Genomic DNA, 13,496 nt, shown 5'->3' with positions numbered 1-13,496 from the left:
ACAGCTGAAGAAGAATGTTTACTATGTTACACTCATGAGAGGATACATAGATAGCTCCAGACCTATGAAAGCAGCCATTACAGAGGAATACCCTATGTTAGCAGCACTGGATTTTATAGCCACAGTTCACAAAGTGAAAATTCTGTCTTTACTTCATTACTGGCAAATGAAAGTACCCATAGGAGAAAATTTGAGGTAATGTTGGGTATATGTATCAAGAATAAAGGAAGAACTGCATACATACAAGTTTTCATAGTCGTCAACCAGGCATAGCCTCACAAACCAAGCAAACACCAATCTTACAGACAAAGATAGTTTATTGAGCATACGCCCAAGGACTGACTGACCAGGGCCATGGTCCAGATTTGGGAATAGAACAATGACATAGAGTTTAGATCTTACAGGATTTTTAAGCCCAAATCTACAAACATCTGTGCCAAGTTATTTTACCTTTAGGAATTAGGGATGGGGGTTTCCTTAGGAACATGTCTTTGTTGTGCACTTATCCTGCTCCCATTGGTTGAAGTATTCCACTGTGTCAGGGACTTACTTGGTCTAACATTCATGTCTTAACTTGGCAACCAGGATGTCAGTTACCCACATGCATGTCTCTTTCTGCCAAGTAAGATGTCAGTTCCCCGGGAGGTCTTGGGAACTTAAACGTTACTCATGTATAATTCAAAATAGTATTATAAAGTTTTTATATCTCACACATAGGGGTCTATCCCAGGAGCAGCTTATACCACAACAACCTATACAGAGGTACAGGAAGTGCTGTTGGATGGTTGGTTCAGGTCCAAGTTTATTGCGGGTAACTACACAAAAAGTTCTACTGACTTCTATAGTGATTGGTTTCCAAGAGCAGAGAATATAACAGAATATTTAATCAATCTTCACATTAGAAAATTTCCTAATAGCAGCAGAAACATGTGATAAAGTTTCCTTATAATGCCAGGTAACTGTCACCTAGGCTTTAACATTTCACCTAGGCCATAACGTTCCCTCTAGGCTTTAATATTTTACCTAGGTCCCAACAATAATCAAATGTATCATCTATGCTCAGTGAGTGCATTTGGCTTTGGTCCTTATCACAGTATGTGACATTTGCTTTGGTCCTATTACAGTATGTGAATTTGTTGCTATGAAAATGATGATGATACACATACACACACACTCACACACTACTTTCTTAATTAAAGCAGATAAGAGATTCTCTGTTCTGGAACCAAACATGACTGACAACCTGTTCTTTCAGCACTTCCTGGGGATACAAACATTAATTCTCATTCACCTCAAGCTGGCAGGCACCAATGCAGATCATTTCACCAAAGTCCATCTTGGTGAGAAATGTGAGTTTATGGAACTTCTTACAAAACCCATAAGAGACATTATTACAGGCGCTTGGGTGACCCTGCTGGGAAAAACAACAGTAGCTATACCATGGCCCAGTACTCAGATTCAGGCAACCTAAACAACAATGTAACAGCATGGTAACAATTTCATGGTGTACTGATAGTCACAGAAGAAAGAAATTTATCAAAGTACATTCCAAACCCACTGCTTTATAGAGTGGTGGAAAGATTACATCAAAGTAACATCTCTACTGTCCTCTAATCACATTCTTAGCATTTTCCTGGTGGATATTACCTACTTAACATTTCAAAATAATTAACTTGGTGGGTACACAGCAGTAAGATCCTGCAAAGAGACACTGTTCACACTTGTATGGTTTTTCTACAGTATGAATATTTTGGAATGTAAGCTCTAACTCTTCAAATTTTGATGTTTCTCTCCAATATGAACCATTTTATGCTGAATCAGATAATAGTCAATGGAAAAGGATTTTTTTCCCACATTGATCACATTTCTATGGTTTCTGTTGCCATTGAAAATTTTTAATGTTTTTTCAGTTGTAAATTAAGAGTAAAATATTTTGGTATATTCTTCAAACTAGGAAAATTTCACTCCAGTATGACTTAGCTTGTGCTCAAATAGGGAAGTATTACAAAAGATAAGGCTTTCCGACATTGGTCACATTTGTATGGTTCCTCTCAAAATGAACAAATTTGTGTTTCTTAAGAGTAGACAGCAGGGATGGTGAGATAGCTCAGCAGGTAAGAGCACCCGACTGCTCTGCCGAAGGTCCGGAGTTCAAATCCCAGCAACCACATGGTGGCTTACAACCATCTGTAACGAGATCTGACTCCCTCTTCTGGAGTGTCTGAAGACAGCTACAGTGTACTTACATATAATAAATAATAAATAAATCTTAAAAAAAAAAGAACTTATAAAAAAAGAGTAGATAGCATACAAGGAGCTTTAAACATTCCCCACACTTGTAGAGACTGACTTCATAATGAATTATTTGATGTCTTTTAAGGATTGAAGAAAAGAACAGACATTTCCCATACTCTTCACACTTCTATGGTTTCTCTCTGTGAACTTCCTCGAGTCTCCTAAGAAATGAATGATAAAGAAAGGCTTTGTGACAGTCTTCATATGTGTATGATTTCTCCAGTATGAACTTCTAGATGTTCCTGTGGGTGGGAAGAACTAGAAAATCTTTTGCCACATTATACACACTCATGGGAAATGTCTATGGAATGGATTTGATGTCTTTTCAGGGATGTAAAGGAAGAAAAACATTTTCCACACTTTTCACACGTGTAGGGTTTCTCTCTAGTGTGAACTGCTCTGTGTCTCCTAAGAAACGAGTGATAAAGAAAGGCTTTGTCACATTCCTCACATTTGTATGGCTTCTCTTCCGTGTGAATTTTCTGATGTTCCTGAAGGCGGGAAGAACTAGAAAACCTTTTGCCACATTCTACACACTCATGGGGAGTATCTTCAGAATGGATGATTTGATGTCTTTTAAGGGACGTAAAAGAGGAAAAACATTTCCCACACTCTTCACACTTGTAAGGTTTAACTCCAGTATGAATTGTTTGATGTTCCTGAAGCTTTGAGGAACGGGAAAACCCTTTTCCACATTCTTCGCACTTGTAGGGATATTCTCCAGAATGCCTTCTGTAATGTTCCCTGAGGTATGAACGATAGCAAAAGGATTTGCCACACTCTTCACACTTGTACCTTTTCTCTATAGAATCAATTCCCTTATGCTGGTTAAGAAAGAAAGCAGAGGAAAATACTTTCCCACATTCTTCACACTTGTCAAGTTTCTCTCCAGAATGAATTCTTTGATGTTGCTTCAGCATTGCAGGATAGTAAAATGAATTTCCACACTCTTCACACTTGTAGGGTTTCTCTCCAGTATGAACTGCCTGGTGCTTCCTAAGATATGAGTGATGAAGAAAGGCTTTGTCGCACTCTTCACATTTGTATGGTTTCTCTCCAGTATGAATTTTTTGATGATGCTGAAGATCTGAGGAACGGAAAAACCCTTTGCCACATTTTTCACACTTGTAGGTTTTCTCATCAGTATGATATTTCTGGTGTATTAAAAGTGATGAGCGACTGCTAAGTGTTTTATGACATTCTTTACATTTGTAGGGTTTGTCTCCACTATAACGTCTCTGGAGTACAGAAAGTGTTGCCTGAGAACTAAGGGCCTTACCACAGTCTTCAAAGTAGTAGGGTTCCTCTCCTGTATGAATTCTCTGGCATTGCATACTTAGAGAGTTGTGATCAATGGCCTCATTGTGATTGTTAAATTCATTGCCTGTTGTTCCTGTTGAGCAAGAGTTCACATATGAACAAAATGTGAGAAATATTCATCATACTTAGAATCCTTATCTTTAGAATAGTGACCTTTACTTATACATATTTAACCATAACTGCAAATCTAGAGTATATTTCAATAGTTGTAGGCACTGAACATAAGTCAAAAAATGTAGTAGGTGAACTAATCTATTCTTCTACTGGAATAGCTGCAGAAGTAAATAGAACATAGACATAATGTCATAGTTTTCAAAGTTAAATAGCTAAGTAAGTTGTTAGATCATTTTAGTAACAGCATTAAGCCAGAAAATGTCACCTCAATGACGCTGGTCTCTTCTTAAGCACCGCTAATTTATTATCTCCAGCTAACCAGCATCGATAATGCAAAGAGCATGGCAGCATCCAGGCAGGCATGGTGCAGGAGGAGCTGAGAGTTCTATGTCTTCATCCAAAGGCTGCTCGTGTAAGATTGACTTCCAGGCATCTAGAGTGAGGATCTTATGCCCACACCCACAGTGATACACCTACTCCAACAAGGCCACACCTCCAAATGGCACCACTCCCTGGTCTAAGAATATACAAACTATCACAGTCCAATCACACACAATCACAATTGGCTTTCTCTTTCCAGGTTACACTACTCTATACCTTCATGGTTTCCAGGTGTATCATATTTGAATTGTTACCTTTTTAAAGACTTGCCTGTCTTATAAAAAAGTGTGGTGTCTGTTCACAGCAGTAAAACCCTAACTAAGACAGAAATTGGTAGCAGCATAGTAGAGTATTCCTGTGACAACCAGACCATGTTTTGGGGAGGACTGTGGAACTTTGAGCTAGAAGATCTATTTGGTGTTAAGAGCTCTGTCAGATGTGTAGGAGCTTGGAAGATAATGTTGAGAACAATGTAGAAGATGGAGGCCTGGCTTGTGAAATTTCAGAGGGAAAATTAAAGATTCTTTTCAGGGCCATTGCTATTTTGGATTGTGAAGATTCTGTGGTTCTGGTTAGCTGGGGCTAAAGAATCAGCTGTGATTAACAAGATACCAGAACTACTAAAGCAAAACCTTTGCATTACTGGGACTATTGATGCTGGTTAACTGGAGATAATAAATTAGCGGTGATTAAGAAGAGACCAGCATCATTGAGGTGACATCTTCTGGGAAGTGTTTTCTGAAATCACAAAGAGGCTGTGTTCCAGAGATAGCCAAAGTTGTACCTTGTGCTGCAGCAGGACTTGGTAATGTGTAAGAGTCACCCAGGTGGTACTGGTTAATAATGCCAGTACCATGAATGACCACCAAGAACAACACCAGCAGTGGAGTACAGGCATCTGGAGCCTAGAGGATGAGGTGTGTGCTACAAAGGGCATGGCTGGAGAAGTGACCCAAGCCCTTGGAGGAGCCCAGAAGATCGTGAGTTGGATCCCAGACATTGGACGATTGGAGATTGATTTTTGCTTTTGATTGTGACTGTGCCCTATATTTTTCCCTCTTGAAGGAAGTTTTTTAGTGAAGTCCACAGTTAAGAGACTTTGAATTTTAAAAGATACTGGATATTTTAAAGGGATTGAAGTTTTAATATGTAAAGACTGGGGACTTTTAAAGTTTTTTAGATCTTGGGGATGAATAAGAACTAAGGGTTGAGGCTTACTAGTAAAGTGTTTGTGTGTCAAGTTGACGAGGGGTCAATTGTACTGGTTAATTTTGTGTCAACTTGACACAGGCTGGAGTTATCACAGAGAAAGGAGCTTCAGTTGGGGAAATGCCTCCACAAGATCCAGCTGTAAGGCATTTTCTCAATTAGTGATCAATGGGGGGAGGTCCTCTCGTGGGTGGTGCCATCTCTGGGCTGGTATTCTTGGTTCTATAAGCAGGCTGAGCAATCCAGGGGAAGAAAGCCAGTAAGGAACATCCCTCCATGGCCTCTGCATCAGCTCCTGCTTCCTGACTTGCTTGAGTTCCAGTCCTGACTTCCTTGGTGATGAACAGCAGTATGGAAGTGTAAGCTGAATAAACCCTTTCCTCTCCAACTTGCTTCTTGGTCATGGTGTTTGTGCAGGAATAGAAACCCTGACTAAGACATGGAGCATCATCAAAATAAAAAAGAAAATTTATTGTACACTTAAATCCTTATTGCTAAATATATGATAGGAAAAATTTTAGAAGATATGTTTGTAATTCATAAAGCACTTTGATGAAATGACATTCACTAACACAAACATGTTATGTAAATTTGTTAGGAAAGAATGTTATGGAATTTGTTAGGAAGGAAACAGGTGTATGAAGTTATTATCTTACAATGGTTTCACACCTTGCTGTTTAGAAATGTGTGCATTGCCAAGACAGGGTCAGCAACCCTTCAAATTTCTGCATAAAGTCTGTCAGGTAAGATGATCCTTGGCCAAAAGACTGAAGACAGAAGCTCTTGGATTCTGAAAAATGGGGGACTGTTCAGGCAGTCAACTGTCTCTATAAATGGGTTAGGTTTCAGATGCTATTCTCTGGGCTTCTATATTTTCAGGTAATATTTAGTTGTTCTTGGATTTCTGATGGGGTTGAAGACAAGTTTTAGCCTCATAATAAAATTCAAGTTGCTTAACACAGAGAGAGTTTATAGAGTAGATGACATGGTTTTCAAGTGCTGTTACAGGCTAAAATTCTAAACACAATCCAGGGATAGAATCATAGTTCTTTCAATTAGGAAATATGGTACTTTCTTTAAATTGACAAACTGATGGACTGGATGTCGCTTGTACCTCATACTGTGTAATTTACTTCATTGTTTTAGTTTTGTTCAATTTATATCTGGAAGAATAGGGGTTTTCTGTTTTGTTTTTTGTTTTTTTATTGGACAGAAAAGGTGAGATGTAGAGGGAGGTGTCAATCCCCTAATTGATTCCTGACTGTGTCAATAAAGGAGGTAGAAGCCAGTGGCTGGGTGAAGAGGAAAAGGTGGAACTTCTGGGACCCAAGAGGAAGAGAAGAGGGAGAGAAAGAGGATTTTGGAAAAGGTTTTGGAGCAAAGAAGAAGCAACAGCATGTAGGTCTTGGGGCCCCTAGAGTTTGTAGCCTCGGTTGCAAGCCAAGGCCAAGGAAGATGGAGGGACCTAGTTGATAAGATTAGGGCAGGAAATTCTTCGTGCAGCCATTGAGTTTTAAAATAACGAAACTGTCTAGTGTTCTCCATCCACGGCATTAAGGTAGGCAGGAGGAGAAAGAGCACAGCCATGGCGGTTAGCTGGTGGAGCCTGAACAGCAGCTCCTGGAGTTCTCAGGAAAGGTGCCAGCTGGTGGCTTGGCAAAGCTAGCCATGAGGAGTGGGGAGCAATTGCTATTCCAGGGGAAAATGCCTGGTGGCAAAGCTAAGACCAGCAGCAGGTAATCTTGGAGCCTAGATGGTAGAGGACCTGAAAAGGAGCAAGTGCATTTTTAAAAATCACACACAACAACCAACAACAAAATAATAGGAATTAACAATCCTTGGTCATTAATGTCTCTCAATATCAATTACATCAGTTCTCCAATAAGTGTAAAAGGCTAACAGAACAGATGCAAAACAGGATCCATTCTTGTGCTGCACACAACAAACACACCTCACCATCACAGATGCACATTACATCAGACTAAAGTGTTGGAAAAAGAGTTAGTTTATAAGCAAATGGACCCAAAAGGCAAGCTGGTGTAGCTATTCTAATATGTAATATCTAACAAAAAAACTTCCAAACAAAATTAATCAGAACACATGGGGAAGGACGCTTCATCCTCATCAAAGGGAAAAATCCACCAGGACGGCATCTCAGTTCTCAACATCTTTGTCCCAATAGCGAGGGCACCCATAGTTGCAAAAGAAACTATACTAAAACTTAAATCACACATTGACCCTCACATATTAATAGTGGGAGACTTCAATACCCCACTCTTACCAATGGACATGTCATCCAGACAAAAACAGAGAAGTAATGGAGCCAACAGATGTTATGAATCAAATGTACCTAAAATATATACAAAAGAACATGTCACCCAAACATAAAAGAATACACTTTCTTCTTACCATCTCACAGAATCTTCTCCAAAATTGACCATATACCCAGTTACAAAGCAAGATTTAAAAGATATAAGAAAACTGAAATACCTCCCTGTATCCTATTGGACCACCATGGATTAGAGGTAGATTTCAATAACAACTGAAAGCCTACAAACTCACAGAAACTGAAAACTCTCTATTGAATGGCTACTGGGTCAAGGCAGAAAGTAAGAAAGAAATGGAAAGAAATTCCTAGACTTGAATGAAAATGAATGTGCCTAACATATGGATATTAATGGGACACAAGTAAAGTCGTCCTAAGAAGAAAGCACGCCGCACTGAATGACTTTATAAAAAAATTGGAGAGATCTCATTCAGACTACCAACTTAACAGCACATCTGTAAGCTCTAGAACAAAAGAAGCAAACATACCCAAGAGGATATACAGCAGGAATAATCAATGAAACAAAGAGTTGGTACTTTGAGGAAATCAACAAGATGGACAAACTCTTATCCAAACTAAGGAAAAGACACAGAGAGAACATCTGATCTAACAAAATCAAAAGAATAAAGAAAAGCAAGACATAGCACCAGACTCCAGAGAAATCCAAAGAATTATTAGGTCATACCTCACTGGTGCTTCATAAAATTGGAAAATCCAAAATAAATGCATAATTTTCTTCAGAGATACCACTCACTGAAGCTATGTCAAGAGCACATACATAATTTAAATAGCCCTAAATGCCCTAAGGAAATAGAAGCAGTGATTAAAATTCACCCAAGCCAAAACAAGAGTAAGGCCAATGCCTCCCTTCAGGGTGAGAAGCTCTGCCAGGCAGTGGTGGCCACGCCTTTAATCCCAGCACTTGAGAGGCAGAGGCAGGCGGAATTTTTAGTTTGAGGCCAGCCATGTCTACAGATTGAGTTAGTCTAGGACATCCAGGGCTACACAGAGAAACCCTTTCTCAAAAAACCAAAAGAAAAAAAAGAAAAAAAAAAAAAAAGAAAAGTTCTTTTTAGGTCAGCCTGTTCTTCATAGCCAAAAAGTCAATGATTTAGTCTGACTTTATCTGACGAGCATTGGGTGGCAACCCTCTGTGTCTTACATTATAATGTATACTCAACAAAATGAAGAACTTTGCATGTTCTTAAATATAAGCAGAGCTTACCATAGAGGAACTATAAGCTTGATACCTTAACCATTGTAAATATCTGAGTGGCTTTTCATTATAGCAGAAGAAATTAAAAGCAATACCTTACAAATAATTTCTAGCATAACAAATGTCTCAATGTTCATGGTAAATACTGGCTTTCCTTAGTATCTTTGGATGTCTCATCTATCCTCTGACCCACTCACTTCTACACACCTGGAGGAATGGTGGCTGATGTTTGGCTTTTCACACCCGAAGACCTTTGGTTTTGCTCCAGAAATGTTACCAAGTATGGTTTAGCAACAGCAAGACCTGTTTGTAGGAAAGAGGAACAACACTGTTTGAGTGTTCTTCTACTGGGACTAGTATGGTTCCATCTAGAATACTGCTTATAAGAAAAGAGACGATGGAAGTTAGAAAATCAAAAAAATTAATTGTTTCTGATTGGTATATTGGAATACTGAAGAGGCACTTATACTGACCTTTATTTAAAGGGAAAACATTACAAATTCAACGGCAAAATATTTACATTAACTTTCTATGATTCCCACTCGAGTAAAGGAAACATACTTCCAACACACACAGGTTACAAATAGAAGAAAAAGCAAGATAATTTTAGCTATTTGTCAGTCTCCCCACTATTTCCTTAAAAGGAAGGATATAATAGAAAACTCAGTGAGATATTGCATCAAAGGGGGAAGCTAGACATTGATGGTGAAGAAGATAGATGCAATCCTCACCTAGGAAATCAAGGTGGCTGTAATTCTCCAGCATCACGTCCCTGTACAGATCCCACTGAGCAGGCTCCAGGCATTCTCTCTCTTCTGGAGAAAAATCAATGGCCACATCCCGGAAGGACAGCATTTCCTGAAATAAGGACAAGTGAATGATATCACACTATTAATCAATTTAAAGCATTAATAATAAAATACATACAAATAAACTGCAGAGTCATAAGCCAGTCTCCAGCTCACAAACCCTTGGTTTGACTGAAAGGCAGCAAAACACAAAACCACACACAAAGAACAGGGTAAGGAGCCCACCGTGTGCCAGTCAGGTCTACAGGGCTGTGTTCCCTTCACAGACCTTCATGCTCCCTCCAAATCACTAAAATCCCTAAGCCATCAGGCCTCACACCAGCTCATGTCTCCATCCTGAAAGGGGTTCACACACTCAACATCACCGTCTCGGATGGAATAGGGAGAGTTGGTAGCTTCTATTATTTTTCACCCCACATGTAGGCTTGCTATGGCAATGCAACTCTCCGAGTCTCCTGTGATGGCATTGTTCTGCCCTCCGATGGGGATGTTACTGTAAGGATCAGTAGACATTCTTGCTATGATGTTGAAAACCAGGATCTAACACTGAGATGTTGAAGGGGGAAAAAATCTTCTTCACATCAGGGCCAGACTTACAGTCTCTCAGCTAGGAGAGAATGAAGAGGCTATGACATCCAGAAGCACAGAGAATTTATTGGGGAACATAGATGTTTGGTTCAACAGTAGGTTAGTCATTCTGGACAGACAATATGTACACAAAATCTATAAATCAGAACTGTACATTTACAAAAGAGTTTGACCAACTGAAACAGGCAGCGTGTGTGCAGTGTTAACACGAGGGCACCTCTGGTGTCCTTTCTTAACACCTTGTGACAGGATTTTCCGATCTCAGGCTTACAACCTCTGAGGCAAAAGTTTTATCTCTTCTTTTACTTAGGGAGATTTTAGTTCATCCTCCACTGAGAAACAGCTCAATATCCTTTCAGGAAACATCCGTGTCAACCCACTTTCAAGTGAGGAATTAAACACTTTCCACGAGAGATTCCTAATCTAAGTGAACCATCTGTAAATTCACAATTCATTTCCAGGAAAGTGGGGGAAACATCACACACCTCAATCTCCAGTAGGCAAAACTCTGACCCTGGGACCTAGCAACTTCTGTCACCTCGAAGCAAGGCAAGGGTTATTATTGCATGTGCGATAGTTAAAAGCTAGCTCCATTTCCAACTGAGCTGTTGTACAACACAGTAACAAAAACAAACAGCAAACAATAGTAATCAGACATCCATTCTCCTTCGGTAATCAGCAGTCCTGGCACTCACTTTGTAGACCAGGCTGGCCTCGAACTCAGAAATCCGCCTGCCTCTGCCTCCCAAGTGCTGGGATTAAAGGCGTGTGCCACCACCGCTCGGCTGGTTCTAGCTCTTAATTCCTAGTTTTGTTCGGAGGTTTTTTCAGTGGTCTTGAACTCCGTAACAGACAGCTATAAAGTACAGAAAGGACCAGATCTCTTGACTAAACATACTGAGCGATCCAGTAACATCCACGTGAGAGTGACCCAGCTAATGCTTCCACCAGAAAGCTGGAAAGTGAACCCCCAGAATCACCATGCCCAGGCAAAGACCTTCACCCAGCCAACACTGCCCAGACAATCCTTGAACTTACAAGCTTCTCCATTCCTTGAATTCTGTCAGTCTAACGCAGGGGTCAGTCCCACCACCCCCGCAGTGCCCTCTCCCCCCAGCCCTGTCCAGAAAGCTCCTCCGAATCAGCTCCTCCCAGCTCCCAATCCACCCGGTCCCTGTTCCCTCCGGACCTATGCACCCCGCACAGACCCTGGGGTGACAAAACCCTGAACCAACCTCCATGTCAGAGATCCAACTGGAATTGCAGAGCAGGACCAGAGTCTGGCCCAGCTTTGGATAAGAGCCGCACATGCTTACTAAAAGATGAACTCTGTTTACTAAAAGTGCAGACCTGTGACGTCACCGTGCTGCAGACTACATTTCCCACAAGTCTGTGCGATGGCGTTGCAGGAGTCCTAGGAGAGTGAGTTGTACTATTTAAAGGTCCTGAATTTCTACATTGATGTCTGTCTGCAATGTAGTGTCACCTAGTTAGGAAACAAGGAGACCTCGAACTGTATCCAGTGCTAACGAGCCGAATGTTTATGTAAGATGCCGCTTTTCCCAGTTCCACTGGCCCAGGTTAAAGGGGGAGGCGGATTTTCACTGTAAAGTTCTTAATTTCCGTGGAGTTTACAGCTATTTGAGGAACCGCCTCACTGCCAGCTAAGTGGCAATACGCTAGTTTGCAGAAACCAGAGCAAGCGTTAATCATTTCAAAAGAGTTTTACAATTTTCTGGAGGAGGGAAGTTGCCAGGAACTTATCTTTTAGTAATTGAGAGCAGGTGCCCAGCACACAATAAAGTTCCCTCACAAAGGACAGAGAGCAAAAGCAGGGACTCAGGCTGCTTTTGACATTCAAGATTCACAGCCTGAGGTGGTGGTCACCTTTAATCCCAGTTTACTGCAAGCAAATTCAGGCACCTCTGAGTTCCAGGCTGCCTTGTTTACACAGTGAGTCCCAGGCCTGCCAGGGCTACACAGTGAAACCCTGTCTCAAAACAAAACAAAAACAAACAGAAATATCCAGATTCATCGCAGATATTTGTGAATCAAGCTTTTCCATGTTTTGTTTGTTAAGTTTACAAGTTGTTGCTCATCAATATGTTTATTTTATTTTTTTTCCCCCTTTAAAAGTCAGTATTTATTTATTTATTTTTTTAATATTTTTATTACATATTTTCCTCAATTACATTTCCAATACTATCCCAAGAGTCCCCGATAGCGCCCCCCACTTCCCTACCCACCCATTCCCATTCTTTTGGCCCTGGCATTCCCCTATATTGGGGCATATAAAGTTTGCAAGTCCAATGGGCCTCTCTTTCCATTGATGGCCGACTAGGCCATCTTTCGATACATATGCAGCTAGAGACAAGAGCTCCAGGGTTCTGGTTAGTACATCATGTTGTTCCAACAATAGGGTTGCAGATCCCTTTAGCTCCTTGGGTACTTTCTCTAGCTTCTCCATTGGGAGCCCTGTGATACATCCAATAGCTGACTGTGAACATCCACTCCTGTGTTTGCTAGGCCCCGGCATCGTCTCACAAGAGACAGCTATATTTGGGTCCTTTCAGCAAGATCTTGCTAGTGTATGCAATGGTGTCAGCGTTTAGAAGCTGATTATGGGATGGATCCCTGGATACAGCAGTCTCTAAATGGTCCATCCTTTCATCACAGCTACGAACTTTGTCTCTGTAACTCCTTCCCTGGGTGTTTTGTTCCCAATGCTAAGAGGGTGCACAGTGTCCACACTTTGGTCTTCATTCTTCTTGAGTTTCATGCGTTTAGCAAATTGTATCTTATATCTTGGGTATCCTAAGTTTTGGGCTAATATCCACCTATCAGTGAATACATATTGTGTGAGTTCTTTTGTGATTGTGTTACTTCACTCAAGATGATGCCCTCCAGGTCCATCCATTTGGCTAGGAATTTCATAAATTCATTCTTTTTAATAGCTGAGTAGTACTCCATTGTGTAAATGTACCATAATTTCTGTATCCATTCCTCTGTTGAGGGACATCTGGGTTCTTTCCAGCTTCTGGCTATTATAAATAGGGCTGCTATGAACATAGTGGAGCATGTGTCCTTTTTACCGGTTGGGACATCTTCTGGATATATGCCCAGGAGAGGTATTGCTGGATCCTCCGGTAGTACTATGTCCAATTTTCTGAGGAACCGCCAGACTGATTTCCAGAGTGGTTGTACAAGCTTGCAATCCCACCAACAATGGAGGAGTGTT

The 13,496-nt window shown here is 40.7% G+C and overlaps 1 protein-coding gene across 1 annotated transcript; it reads right to left on the bottom strand.

The window, feature by feature from the left end:
• Positions 1-299: 299 nt before the first annotated feature.
• Positions 300-11,583, bottom strand: LOC110308541 (uncharacterized). The gene is made up of 4 exons (XM_021180978.3): positions 11,494-11,583; positions 9,593-9,719; positions 9,069-9,164; positions 300-3,688 (listed from the first exon to the last, which is right to left on the bottom strand). The coding sequence occupies exons 1-4, from the start codon at positions 11,566-11,568 to the stop codon at positions 2,574-2,576; spliced, it is 1,413 nt and encodes a 470-aa protein (XP_021036637.2). The 5' UTR covers positions 11,569-11,583; the 3' UTR covers positions 300-2,573.
• Positions 11,584-13,496: the final 1,913 nt, after the last annotated feature.

Source organism: Mus caroli, unplaced genomic scaffold (assembly GCF_978045245.1).
Source record: "Mus caroli unplaced genomic scaffold, Mus_caroli_1 scaffold_15, whole genome shotgun sequence".
NCBI classification, from domain to species: domain Eukaryota; kingdom Metazoa; phylum Chordata; class Mammalia; order Rodentia; family Muridae; genus Mus; species Mus caroli.
This window is presented reverse-complemented; position numbering and strand designations above follow the sequence as displayed.